The 14852-nt window shown below is 40.2% G+C and overlaps 1 protein-coding gene across 3 annotated transcripts; it reads right to left on the bottom strand.

Annotated features, from left to right (window-relative positions):
- Positions 1 to 242: 242 nt before the first annotated feature.
- FASTKD3 (FAST kinase domains 3) lies at positions 243 to 14830 on the bottom strand. Of its 3 annotated transcripts, XM_007057803.4 has the most exons (7): positions 14681 to 14827; positions 9070 to 10539; positions 8290 to 8375; positions 6085 to 6259; positions 3670 to 3739; positions 2163 to 2277; positions 243 to 1304 (listed from the first exon to the last, which is right to left on the bottom strand). In XM_007057803.4, exons 2-7 carry the CDS (start codon positions 10508 to 10510, stop codon positions 1206 to 1208), a joined length of 1986 nt encoding a protein of 661 aa, XP_007057865.3. In that variant the 5' UTR covers positions 10511 to 10539; positions 14681 to 14827; the 3' UTR covers positions 243 to 1205. The 3 variants fall into 3 exon arrangements, with proteins under 3 accessions (XP_007057865.3, XP_043396213.1, XP_037749284.1); XM_043540278.1 differs by lacking the exons at positions 243 to 1304; positions 2163 to 2277 and having other exon boundaries at positions 3687 to 3739; positions 6054 to 6259; positions 14681 to 14828; XM_037893356.2 differs by lacking the exons at positions 243 to 1304; positions 2163 to 2277; positions 3670 to 3739 and adding an exon at positions 6849 to 7036 and having other exon boundaries at positions 6136 to 6259; positions 14681 to 14830.
- Between the last annotated feature and the right edge of the window lie 22 nt (positions 14831 to 14852).

The raw sequence follows: 14852 nt of genomic DNA, 5'->3' as shown, positions 1-14852 counted from the left end.
ATTTGCGCAAGTACCTACACATCACTGTACATAAAGGAAACAATCTAGCCTGCATGAAAGATTTTTCCTCACTGAACTCATCCTGTGTTCTCAAAGTAAAGCTGAGCTACCTCTATCTCACACATTGTCTCCAACAACACACATTCTGCCGAACAAACGAGTCTCTCAGTGCCACCTGTGTAACTCCATTAGCTTGTAATGAGTGGTCTTTATCAGAGAAAATAAGGTTGATTTGACAGTGCAAGGTAGTTGGGGATTCAAGTTTCCATCTTTAAGAATAATTCTTCCTTTTAACTGGAAAAAGAGCAGTACAACAAACAGTACTGGACTGATGACAATGCAATGAATTCTTCATACTTTCAAATAAATTATTTTACTCTGTGATCAGTGGGCAATAGTGCTCTTTATTGGAGCCACTGAACATTAAAACCAGTAATATTTTAGGTTCTATGGAATATAGCTGAGAAATCTAAAATGGTGAGAAATATAAATAAGAACATGAGCAAATATGAATGAAGTGCATTGATTTTCTTTTACATTTAAAATTCCTGGTAAATAGAAAACTTGCATACTTAAATCACATTATTAAAGAAATTAACAGTAGTTTAAATATATATGCAATTATGATAATAAACCATACTTTACTTTAGGGTACTTAAATTTGTTTCATAAGTACTAAGCCTTTTGAGTCACATGAGTGGCAAAATTCTACCCTGCTTTACATATTTTGGAAACTCCAATAATTCCAGTGTTGCACAGCGTAAGACAGTGCACAATTTGACACTGTGCAACTGAATTTATTGTACCACTGAGAAAAGCCCTGATCAGTAACAACTTGAATGTCTAGCAACTTTTAGTAACCCCACATACAATGATGTATTTACCCATTTATAAGCATATCTCTGTCAACTCTAAAAGGAAAAGTGCAATACCCAGGAAACTCAGCATGAACGGTTTTGCAAGCATTTCCCATTATTATTCAGCTGCAGTAAATGTTCACACAAAACAAAATAAATTCTGTTGCCCTTTCTAATTCTTTGTACATCAATCCATCCAGGAACTGGAGAGACTCACATTCGGAAGCTAAAATCATCCCATGAGGAGTTACTTTGAAAGTAGAGTGGTTCTCCCATGCAAAATATTTACACTTCACGGTACCTAGAGGTGCTGTAGACCAGTCTGTATTCTATTATTGTTATATTGTATCACCAGTTGAGCCTGTAGGTACAAGGAAAAATTTTCTTGTGCAGATATTCTACTATCTCTCTGTTGTTACCTAAAGTCTCAAACTCAAAAAATGGAATCTGGAAGTTAAAGAGAGAAATGGTTGTGAGAAATTGCTTTAAATGAACAACTGCATTATAGTCAATATTCTTTAAGATTAACTTTCATAAAATGAAATTTTCGTGAATGAATAATTTCATGTCATAAATTATGTTAAGCTTTTAAAAATGCAAGTTAAGCGTCCAATCTTGCAACTGACTCCATGCAAGTGGACCCTATAGGGACTGCCTGAGTGTGGAGTTCATTGCAGAATCAGAGTCAATTACTAAAGTTGGGTGCATTGCACTAGCTGATTATAACAAATTCTCCATTTGCAAAATTTAAAAAAGGATTTTACTTCAATCCACACAGGAAAAAAGTCTTTCAGCAAAAATTAAGTAAATATGAACAACAAGCAAAATAAAGAAAATGACCTAGTTGTGGGGATTCTATGAACAGAAAAGAGGCTTTATATGTATTCTTAGGAAAAAAAAACAAAAAAACACACACCAAGAAACCCTTCACCTTTAAAAAAATCCCAGTTAAGGTCTTTTGAAAATAAAAAAAAAAAGTGAGACATTTAGGTACAAATCCTAGTCTCACTGAACTCAAGTGACAAAACTTCCACTGAAGTCAATGGAACCAGGATTTGAATCTTAAAACAGTCATAGGAGCTGAGTGCTCTTGAAATTTGCAACTGGCAAGCAGAAAGAATGAATTAATAATAAAGAAAAGGAAGACCAGAAGAAGAGACCAAGAAAGGGAAGAGGTCACATAACCGGAGCAAGTCCACAACCAGCATGGGAAATGTTTGCAGCAGTACCTTTAACCTTTATTATAAATTAGCCTTCAATCTTTTTCTAGCTAGAGAAGCACTAGCTGATAGCTTCAGCCCTTACCTGCACAACTTCATAACCAAGTAATTGCAAATGTCTTTGTTTAATAGCTTCTTTGCCTAGAAGACTGTGGTTGTTGCTGCAAAACCTCTTTTGACCATCAATACACAGGGCTATTCTAAAATCAAACACAAAAGTGCATTTAAAAACAACGTTATCAATTATTAGACCTACTTTGTGGGCCCCAGGGAAGGGGGCAAGGGATACTGCCTCTTCCCCACACCCTTTTAGAGCACATAGTCCCTCATGGGGTCAGAGCAGAGGGGCTGCTACTATGATTGGCCCCTCCCAGGGTAGAGTGATTTAAATCAAGGCAATTTAAACAATTTGATTTTTTGTTAAATCATGTATTTAAATCAGGTTGAAACGTTCTGAAATTAATTTGAAAAAATTTTATATAGCAATTTTACATTAAAATATATAATGAATCAAATTACGTAAATTGTTTATTTGTAATGCCACTATTGGTGGGGTATCTTATTTGAATCTTACAAAACTGATACAGGTAAAAACAAAATATTGAAAACAAGAGTCTGATCCTGCGAACACTTATGCAGGTAGCTTTACTTATATGAATGTTACTTAAAGTTAAGCATGTGTATAAGGTTTGCAGCATCAAGGCCAAAAACTGTATTTTGATTAAAAATGTCTCTCAATGGCATAAAACCTTTGTCATTCCAAAGCAAAATTTGCCTCATCTTTCACAATGTGCAGTTTTCAATAAATTAAAAGTTATTGTGAACATAGGCCAAACTTTTTGAAAGCAAGAGGCTATGTTTAAGCTCCTAACCCCACATTTAGACAACTATAGGTGGGATTTTCAAAACTACCTATATGACTTAGGAGCACAAGTCCCACGGATATCAGACTGAAAATTGTGATGGAGGAGTACAGCCTGGTCAAAGCATTCAGCTTCCTTGACTTATGAAAGTACAATTGCAAATATAGTATAAATTCCTTGCTCATCAATTTAGTCACTGAGGTTGTGCTGGTCTCACACGAAGTATGTTAATAAGGCCCTGGACTTAACTTTTTTCAGCACAGATGACATTTTAAAGGTGAAATTAATTAGTAGAAAAAAATCTTTATGTAAAATCTGAAATTTTACAATTAGGAAACTAAAGAAACAAGTACCAAACATCCACTTTAGCAACTTAAAAGTATAAAATGGTAAGAAAACAAACAACTAATAAAGAAAGTAAAATAATCAGATTTAATTTTTATTTATTTATTAGAAAATTAGTGTTATCCATTCTGGCTCCTACATAGTGAAGAGTGAATTTCTCGTCTGTCCCTCATCACCACTCACAATCTGGCTCTATATGTGATACATTGCAAGTCAAGGTTTTAAGATACCCAGGGTATAAATCTGGCTTCACTGCAATCAATGGCAAACCTCCCATTGACTTCAATCGGGCCAGAATTTCACCCTGAATATTGCCATTTTTGTCAATTTAATGTAATCTCACAGTCTGATGGTCTTTGCCTCTAGTGTTTGTAGTTCTCTTACCTCCTGTGCACCTCCTCATATCGGGTGGCAGGTAATACAAAGCCTTCTTCATCTAATTTAATCTCAACATCTGGGTTGGGGGAGGGACGAGTGGAAAAGAAAAACAAATGCTTTCATACTATATACACTGCTTATTGTAATTTTATTAATATTTTTCCCTGACGGACGGACAAACTCCCCAAGAACGAACGTAGCTTTCTATTGCAAATTACATCTATCCATGTGCCCGTCTAAAAAGCAGTTAAGAAGAAAGAGGCGGTTAATGATTAAAGAATAAACAAGGCACACAAACATATGGAAAATATTTCTAAAAAAGATAAGTAAATTATGCAACTGCTGAGTATGTATAATCTGGGCAGCCAGCAATTACCACGGACAACCTAGACCTTCAGTTTGCCAAGATTTTAATCAAGGAATGATTCTGTGGCTTCATGCACACTTGAAGTGGAGAATTTTCTGACATTCAAGACAAGATAGTGGCAGATCTTCATTTTTCCATAGCTGTATTGCCTACAATGTGAGTGTATAACACTGCATGCACCTAGTAACTTCCTTTCTAGATCTCATTTTAACCACCCCACCAACTTCTTAGTAAAATATCCTTTCCACCCGAAAGTTTAAAATGAGTGGACTCCTGCTAAATAAAATTTACGTGTGCACATGCAAATCTGAGCTTACCTTTCCCTGCCTGACAAGACATTTTGGAGATGGTTTAAAACAAAATTTATTTTTTTTTAAAACAAAACAAAATCTCTCTATTTTTCCGTGTTTTCTTTTTCTGCACTGTGCCATGAGTCAGTTAAGAACTTTGAATTTCAAACTATGACATTCTGATAAACACTGCTTTTTAAAAAGGTTTATAGCGTTAATTTTGTCTGATTTTTTTTTTTTTTGGTCGAGAGATCACAATATACATTTAACAAATAAGAATATATTAAACTGCACATTTTCTGTTTTGCATAGAAAGAGCTGGGAGGTAACTGTAACTGCTGGCCATCACACCTGTTCACAGCCTTCAAAGAGAAAGCAAAGCGCAGCTGTTGGCCTGTTTCGGCAGTCTGGCTTGCTGTGAATACCAGTGTAGGCAGAAAAATGTGCAGCCTGGAAAAATCCTAGACAGGAGGGAAGGAGACATGGGTCTCTACTCCAAAGAGGTGATGGCTGAGGAGCTGCGAGACTAAAATGGGTACCTTTGGTGGACCATGGAGAGGGAATACAGGTGCAGTTGCTCTAAACTGTGACAACAAGATGCAAAGTTCCGCTACTATAATATTACTTGTGACACTGGTAGGCCAAGTGCCAGCTCACGCCAAGGCCCCAGGCCCCACTGAACCTTAAAAATGCATAGCTAGAAACCAATCTTGCTTTCCTGTGTGTTAGCATTATCAAAATAGATATTAGATGGTAAATTGATAAGAATGTGCTTAGACTTTATAAAATGCTTGTAATATGTTGCATATACTGATCTCACTTATAACCTTTATAGCCCATGGTATAAAGTTATACTCAGCGTTTGCATTGTAAACCTCTATAATTTTGTAACTCGCCGAATAGGACACACAGCACTGATTAATGTAAAGTGCTTGTCCATGGCCACTGAAGGCAAATTAAGCATTGTGTAGCATCAAAGGATTACTGACTGCATTCCTAATTTCCTCCAGGAAGGAGAGACCTCATCCCATGAACTCATCCCATCAGTTTGAACTCTGGAGTGGAGGGGATAAAAATCCCTGACAAGGAGAAACTGAATCTCTCTTTCATGCTGTTTAGACTGAGGGGCAGATATTCCTAAACATAAGCAAAGAGATCCCCATGCTACTTGGTAGGGGTTAGCCCCAAAAGATGCTTCGAATTGACCGATTGCTATAACTCTATCACCTTTTGAATCAGAGACTGAAACTCACTTTTGTATATGCTTTCTTGCTTTAACCTGTAAATAACTCTGATTTCTTTTTCCTAGTTAATAAACTTTTAGTTAGTTACCAACGTTGTTTTTGGTGTGAGATCTAAGGAACAAACTGATCTGGGATAAGTGACTGGTCTCTTGGGACTGGAAGCAACCTGAGTATTTTGTGATTTTTGTTGTAAGTGACCATTTGTCACATAGTCCAGCTTGCCTGGGTGGCAAGATAGACTGGAATGTCTAAGGGGATTGTCTGTGACTCCATTAGCAAACTATGGTTGTACTTTGGGAATTCACATTTGTTATTGGGTTGGTGACATCTAATTACAGATCACACCACAAGTTTGGGGTGTCTGCCCTGCTTTTTGACAGTCTGCCCTGAAATTGGCACTCTCAGTTTTGAGCCACTCCAGACAGTGTGACAATAATCATAGAATCAGAGAAGTGTAGGTCTGGAAGGGACCTCAATAGGTCCAGTCACCTCTACCTTAAAAAATGACATCACCACTCACCTAATGTATAGCAATATGGTGTCAACACATGAGAAGCAAAATACATTCTTGTTCCTAGCAGATCAACTAGTCCAGTCTTCACCCTGTTGTAGAGGTGAACGTCCACAGAGGACTCCAGTGAACGGCCTGGTATGAGAAAGGACTTTACTCGATACTTTGGAAGGAGTTTAGGACCCTATCAAAAGAGCAAAGAAAAGGAAATACTCATAAAATTTCACTTAGCAAGAAAAAAGATAAAATCTAAGCCTCTATCTGCTCTGCTCTTACAGTTACCTCAGTAGCACATAGAAACATTTCCTACATATGCAAGTAATTAAGAAACTAAAAAATAATGGGGTGGGTAAGCTATTTTTTAATAGCTAGCAAGTGTATTATTGTAAAAGAGTGTACATAATGTGCTTTAGAATCTTGTTGAATCAGGACCCTAACAAACAGGATGCAAATACTACACCATACTAAAACAACAGAAACACTCCAAGCAAGATTCTTATTATATGTCCAAATACATATTCATCCACCATCAGCCTCAAGGATAGCCTAGGCTAGTCCACACTACAGGCTGCAAGGAGACAAGCCTGAAGGGTTCAATTTCCCAGTGGAGCTGCTTGGTGAATCACAGGAGCTTGTGTTACCTTCTATATCCTCTCATACCAAAGAAAAAAACAAAGGGAAATGTCTTCTATGCACAGCTCAGTGCAATGGGTGAGTTCACTCCCAATGGATGTCGTTTGAGATCCCTGCTGTCTGAGTCATGGTAACTACACCTGCCAGATGTGCTTGGTTTCCAGTCCTCCTGACCTCCTGTCAGTTACAGGTGAGTCCCAGAATGCTGTAGCTCCAACACTAACATCAGCTCTGCCCTGTCCCTCCAGACCCAGGCACAGGAAACAAGGAAAAAAAGACAACACTGCTGGTAGACTCTTACAGCTGGGCCAGACAACACTTTACTTTCCTGTGGAAAGTAAAGAAATTAGGCAAGAGTGATTTGCCAGCATTTTACATAGCCAGAAATTGAGAGGAGAAGAGAAGAGGGCATCCCATGACTCAGATGTTCTTCCCACTAGACAAAAAATGCTAGCTCCTCCACTGGGCTTTCCTATGGGATAGGAAAAATAAAGATTCCATCTTTCTCATCATAAAGTTCTTCATAAAGACCTAGTTCTTAAGGTCCTCCATACCTAAAGCACGATTTCATTTATGGTCCAAAGAGTTTGTCACTTCCTCATCCCTAACACCTACAAGTACAGGTTTTATAACATATCTCAGGCTAAGGGAAGCAGTCCTCTCATCACAGTGCCCCCTTTCTCACCAGCCTTTGTATATTATATTGAATTTCTATGGGTTAAAGTGTGAGAAGCAGGACAGCTGTTTATTATGTAGTGGTTGTGAGAGAAACCATAAGGACCTGACCCTGTGAGATGCTGTATACCCTCAACCCCCAGGGGTGTGGATATCACTCAGCATCTCGCACCATCAGGCCATTAAAAGGGTAGACCAAGCCTTTCCTCCAAAAAGTTTGTTTTGATGAATTAGCATTTTCCTGCCAATAAATGTTTTGTCAGACAAATTGCCAGCCAGAGTAGGTTAAGTTTCTTTTACACATTTTTGAAATCCTTGCCAATAACCCTTCCCTCTGCAACCAGACAGATTCCAGTATATGCCTTCACACTGGGATTTTTTTTTTAAATGGCTGCATATGGTGCATTGTACGTAACTGGTTGTGCAGAGAACAAAAAAATAAAGTAGGACAAGCTCATTGTCTCACAATTTTAATCATGAAAAGAGACCTATATATCTATATCAGAGGTCTCGAAACTGTGGGGGGCAGAGGAATGTTCATGGACGGTGCAACAGGGCCTGGGCCTGCCCCCACAGCGGGCAGGGAGGAAGTGCCACCCAGCCCCACTCCCAGTTCTACTTCAGCCTTGCCCGCAGCTCCTGGCCCCTGACCGTGCCTCTGCCCCTGTACTGGCCCCAGCCTTGGCCCTGGGCCGCAGCTCCATTCCCCCCTCCTCCAGAGCCACGGTCCCACTCCTGGCCCAGGGGGTGAGGGAGGGGCAGACAGGGACAAGGGGGGGGGGGCATTACCCTGAATAGCTTAGGGACCACTGGTCTATATTATGTTGCTTCAGAAGGAACAATTATACAATGATTACTATGTGGACTAAAAAAATCCCAAACAATATTTCAACTTATATCTACTACCTCATAGAAGGGACACTCCAAGGTAACTGTTAAAAAGAGCTGGGTCAGCTGGGAGAGGACAAATCTGTCCAAACCTGGTGTTTGAGCTGAAACAAAAAGATTCAGACATTCAGTACAGATATGTGTTCAACAAGAATTCCCATGCAAGTCATTGTACAAAGGGGAGTTGTTTTTAAAGAAACATTCATAAAAGCTGCTTTATCCTGAATCATTAACAGAACATGCACATAAACTTAAAAAATACATATAAAAATCAAATATTTGAAAATCATCTCTCTCACTTACTTATAGCTGTATTTTTAAATTTTGAAGAAAAATAAATATCTGGCAAGATCTGGGTTCTTCATGTTATCTTGCAAGATATCATGACATCAGAGAGGCATTGAGTTCCAGTGGATTAAGCATGGGAAAGGAAGCCTCTTCCACCCATCCCCTCAATGTGTGATTCAGTTTCCCGATCTGTAAGCCGAGGATAATATTTACTAATTTCTGAGGATCAGCTGGTTAAAGTTTATGGAACACTTTTAAAATACGAAGGTGCTAAGTATTATTATTTAATCAGAAACAGTTAAAGCAGGGAAGGAGCCTATCTTTCTGCTCTCCTTTCGAAATTTCTGTCTCTAAACTTCGTACAGGCACCTTCAACTTCCTGATCCCCTCTTCTTCAGTTAGCTCCAACAGCTGATTGTGGAGTTTGAGATACATAGGTTGGCAAGGAGGTGGTATGAGAGAAGCTAATATACAGAGTACCAGAGACACAGTTGAACTTAGTTCCCTTACCCTGCAGCTGTTGAAGAAAATAGGGGTTAAATATTTTTGCCAGAAAGTTTACTGGGTAACGCTCAATAAGGGTGCATGAGTGGAGCAGATTCAGCAGGGTGTGAGGCTGAAACTGAGTAAAGCGAGCATTTAGTATCCTTTCAAGTTTTCTGAAGACAGAGGGAGCACTTGGTGGTAGGTAATTGAGTGTCCCAAATGGAACAATATACTCAGCAATCTGTCTGGTGGTGCATTTGTCGGCATTATAAGCAAAACTTTCTGCCACTGCATCAAAGATGGGCTTAGAACGGATCAGCTTTCTGCAGCAGTATTGCATGACTTTGCTGACTGTTTCCGGGTGCATGGTAAAGGAGGATTTGGGAACAAGTCTTTCCAGTGCTTCTGTGAAGAATTGGTCAGCGTGTCCAAAGTGTATGAAAGCTCCCAGCACATTTGCTAGTTCATCATTTGTGAATCGAGGGACGTGCCTCACTGAATACTTACATAGTTTTATTACTAAAGGAATTGCCTGAGTTTGGTCAAGAATAACCAGTGCATTCAGTATTCTGCTTATCAATTTAGGGCTTAGTTGGGGAGCTAAGGTTAAAGTGATGTTGTTCATGTGGTTTAACAAGTCTTGGTATTGTCCTTCTTCTGTAATACTCATCTGCAGCATTCCATAAACCATTGCTATTTCCTCAGTGGTCCATTCTTCAAGCTTTTTTCCTTGTACTTGGTTCACAATTTGTTCCAGCATTGTACAACCTGGGCCTTCCAAATCAAGCAAGCTTTCTCCAAGAATACACAGGTTTCTAATGGTTAATTGTCCCTTATCAAGCCGTTCCTGGCTCTCTGATACCAAACGCACAATCAAAGTACTCCAGGGATCTACACGCAACTTTATCAAAGCCTGCAATGCAGTCACAAGACCAGTGTCTGACAGCTTTTGTGATTCATGTTCAAACTGAAAGCATAATGCCCTGAAGACTTCATTCTCCAATATGTCTTCGGGATTCTTCAATCCACTGTCATCCACTTCAAATTCACAGATCCTCTGTAAAGCTGCTGCCGCCATGGTGTCGGATATAACTTCTAAAGAACTCAGAAATTTAAAAATCTCATTGGATGAACTGAAGCTGTTCAGCTCCATGAAAAATTTTTGTTCATCCATCCATTTGCCATCAGATTTAGAACTGTTCCCAGCATCTCTGTGAAGATGCACAGTTCCCGTAATGGAGTTAGGCTGGTTCCAGAGTTCTGCATGGTAGTTTCTATAAAACACACACCGAAACCTAACCCTTGAAAGTACCGTGCCAAAGACCGAGGAACCACAGCACCATGACCTTAGCTGTCTGCCTTGATCACTAAGGTGGTTCAAGGTTTTTCTTAGTGTTCCCAGGGATCTGCATGTGCGTACAGTAGAAGAATAAAACTGGAAACTCTGTAAGTTAATCAAAGCCATATCAGGTCAAGTGTTCCCCTGGAAGTTGCCTACAGGAGGAAAAAAAGAAAGGGACATTATAGAGAAATGACAGTGTAACAGGAATATAGAAATTACTTTACCATATTAGACCAGTGGCCCATCTAGTCCAGATGCTTCAGAGGGAGGTGGAAGAAACCCTACAGAGGACATTGAACAACCTGTCTATAGGATTTCTTCCTTGCTCCCTTAATGGTCTGTTTCCCAAAGACACCCCTCCTCCCATCAGAGAAAAATTATTTTGGTGTGTTTTTTTCCCCAACTTGATTACTTTGCACATTTGACCGCAGAACATGTGTATAGTCAGTTAGATCCCAAGCCTATGGGTAGACCTGCTCAAGCACATGCCTATACCCAGGCAGTTACAGGATCAGGGCCTTAGTTACCTGCGCATACAGCAACAGAATAAAATAAAATAAAATAAAATAAGACAACCTCATCCCATTCCTGCAGACACTTACATATCTACTTCACATTTACTTCACTTTAAGTATATGAGTTATTAGATTGACTTCCATGCTAATAGAGGAACATGTGTGAAAACATCTGCAGGATCATGGCTTCTCAATTAGAGGCCCTAAGAATTGGCATGGAAACTCAGGAGTAAGTGTAGTGCCGTACCTGAAACTACCTTTAACACTTATTAAAGTTGACTTGATTTCAAGTTCACGCTGTTAATTTAAAACAGTAATTCTCGAACTATGCAAGAGTCCTATTATTGACAAGTACATTTTTTGAACTGCACATTGATAAATTATGTATTTAACATAAGAGTAGCCGTACTGGGTCAGACCAAAGATCCATCTAGCCTAGTATCCTGTCTTCCGACAGTGGCCAATGCCAGTTGCCCCAGAGAGACTGAACAGAACAGGTAATCATCAAGTGATTCATCCCCTGTTGCCCATTCCCAGCTTCTGGCAAACAGGCTAGGGACACCATCCCTGCGCATTCTGGCTAATAGCCATTGATGGATCTATCCTCCATGAACCTCTCTAGTTCTTTTTTTAGAACCGTGTTATAGTCTTGGCCTTCACAACATCCTCCGGCAAGGAATTCCACAGACTGAACTGTGTGTTGTGTGAAAAAATACTTCCTTTTGTTTGTTTTAAACCTGCTGAGTATTAACTTCATTTGTTGACCCCTAGGTTGTGTGTTATGAGACTGAGTAAATAGCACTTCCTTATTTACTTTCTCTACGCCAGTCATGATTTTAGAGACCTCAATCATATCCCCCATTAGTCATCTCTTTTCCAAGCTGAAAATTCCCAGTCTTCTCTCTTCTCAGATGGAAGCTGTTCCATACCCCTAATCATTTTTGTTGTCCTTTTCTGAACCTTTTCCAATTCCAATAGATCTTTTTTGAGATTGGGTAACCACATCTGCACGCAGTATTCAAGATGTGGATCTACCATGGATATAAACAGAGGCAATATGATATTTTCTGTCTTATTATCTATCCCTTTCTTCATGATTCCCAACATTGTGTTAGCTTTTTTGACTGCTGCCACACATTGAGTGGATGTTTTCAGAGGACTATCCATAATGACTCCAAGATCTCTTTCTTGAGTGGTAGCAGCTAATTTAGACCCCATCATTTTATATGTATAGTTGGGATTATGTTTTCCAATGTGCATTACTTTACATTTATCAACACTGAATTTCATCTGCCATTTTGTTGCTCAGTCACCCAGTTCTGAGAGATCCTTTTGTAGCTCTTTGCAGTGTGCCTGGGACTTGCCTATCTTGAGTAGTTTTGTATCATCTGCAAACTTTGTCACTTCACTGTTTACCCCTTTTTCCAAACCATTTATGCATATCTTGAATAGGACTGGTACCGTTCAGATCTCTGAGGGATACTTGTATTTACCTCTCTCCATTCTGAAAACTAACCATTATTCCTCCCTTTGTTTCCAGTCTTTTAACCAGTTCCTGATCCATGAGAGGACCTTCCCCTCTTATCCCATGACAGCTTACTTTGCTTAAGAGCCTTTGGTGAGGGACCTTGTCAAAGGATTTCTGAAAATCTAAGTACACTATATCCCCCTTGTGCACGTGTTTGTTGACCCCCTCAAAGAATTTTAGTAGATTTGGTGAGGCATGATTTCCTTTTACAAAAACCATACTGACCCCTCCCCAAAAAATTATGTTCATCTATCTGTCTGACAATTTTGTTCTTTACTATAGTTTCAACCAGTCTGCCCGGTACTGAAGTCAGGCTTACCGGCCTGTAATTGCTGGGATCACCTCTGGAGCCCTTTTTAAAAATTGGCATCACATTAGCTATCCTCCAGTCATTTGGTACAGAAGCTGATTTAAATGATAGGTTACAGACTACAGATAGTAGTTCTGCAATTTCACATTTGAATTCCTTCAGAACTCTTGGGTGAATACCATCTGGTCCTGGAGAGGTATTACTGTTTAGTTTATCAATTTGTTCCAAAACCTTCTCTAATGACACCTCAATCTGGGACAGCTTCCTCAGATTTGTCACTTAAAAAGAAAGGCTCATGTTTGGGAATCTCCCTCACACCCCAGCTATGAAGACCAATGCAAAGAATTCATTTAGTTTCTCCGCAATGGCTTTATCATCCCTTAGTGCTCCTTTAGTATCTCGATTGTACAGTGGCCACACTGGTTGTTTAGCAGGTCTCCTGCTTCTGATGTACTTACTTTTTTTTGCTATTGCTTTTGGAGTCTTTGGCTAGCTGTTCTTCAAATTCTTTTTTGGTCTTCCTAATTATATTTTTACACTTCATTTGCCAGAGTTTATGCTCCTTTCTATTTTTCTCACTAGTATTTAAATTCCACTTTTTAAAGGATGCCTTCTTGTCTCTTACTACCATCCATATTCAACCAAATTAAGTTGTATAGCTACATTGACTCTGCTTTGAGTTAAACTAGCACGTAATCAGAAGGAAGTTTCGGAGAAGTATTTTTATTGCCCCCCTGCAAAGTTAATAGGGAATCTACTTGGCATGCACATTAATTAAAAAGAAAGAACAGTATGTTATTCACATTTCCCCAAACTTCTGCCTATTCGTCTGCCTGTCACTCTGTCCTTAGACTGAATTCCTTGGAAAAGGGACCATTCCTTTTTTTCTGTTTGGAAAGCACCACGCCCTATAGCAGGTGCTACTATAAAAACACAACAAATAGTAATACAAATATTTACTCTGTGTGAAACTTCAAGCAGGCCTTTGAATCAGTCCCCCTTCCTCCTATTTTATAATATTAGTCTTAACACCTTTGAAAGACAATCTAATTGTTCATAATGAAAAAAAAAAGAGTAAGGAGGCCTCAGCAAAGGTGTACTGATTTACAACAGCAAAGAATCTGGCCCTCTCAGTCCCAAGGTACAGATACCTCTCCCATAAAGGACATGTTACAGCTATGTGTAAAGGTACACTTCCCTGCACCTAGAGTTAACACTCCAGTGGTACATGATAATCTAATGAAGGACACAAAAACCCCTGATCCACAACTATACCCGTTCCTATATTTGTTTACACTTGTGCAATGGGGGTGCAAAATGCTCTCCTTTTTCGGCAGCATTTTACATTCACTTTGGACAGGGGTAAATGACTACAAAAAGAGGGCAACAGTTAATCGGGATTGCTACCAGAACGACTCCCAGGGAATTCTACAGAACGACTCCCAGTAGGAAGTGCTAGGTCTGGCAGCGTTTGCAAGACAGCAGCTATTTGCTAACTGGTGTTTACCACGTGAGACCCTTGGCTGTGAGCCACAGAGGACCAGTCTCCATTGCTAATTAAGGAAAAGAGTAAGAAGGCTACCAGATTTTGTTATTTTTAGGTTTTAGAGCCCAAAGCGTTGTTAGACACGAATTATTCTTTCTGAAATATTGTTTTAACCACTCGATCGCTCTTTAAAGAGCCAGTGACAGTTTCCACCAGAGCAGGGCTTTAGCACAACGTCCTCTGCCAATTTCCCACGTTTCCCTGGAGCCGGCTGCATTCCCGAGCGCTCCGACGGGGAAAGGATCACACACCTGGGAAGGGCAGCCTCCCCTCACCGCTAGGAGCCTTCTGGCCCCGCTCCCGCCACCCCTGCATCCAGCTCCCTCCCACTCCCCGTGGCTGGCTTGAAAAACACGGCGGAGCTGCCCTGCTGCTGCCCCGCCTGGCTCTGTACCTGGGTGACGCAGCCCAGGCCGGGCTCCGAGCGGCGACCCCACGCGCAGTTCCCGCAACGCGCGTGAGCGCGGCCTCCTCTTCGATCAGACCCCGCCCCCTTCCGCCTGGCATTCAGCGCCCTCACTTGGGCCAACCAGAGACTAACCCGGAGTGCCCGCCCCGCCCGCCCA

Source organism: Chelonia mydas, chromosome 2 (genome assembly GCF_015237465.2).
Source record: "Chelonia mydas isolate rCheMyd1 chromosome 2, rCheMyd1.pri.v2, whole genome shotgun sequence".
NCBI lineage: Eukaryota > Metazoa > Chordata > Testudines > Cheloniidae > Chelonia > Chelonia mydas.
Note: the sequence above shows the minus strand (reverse complement) of the source record. Positions and strands in the feature narration are given on the sequence as shown.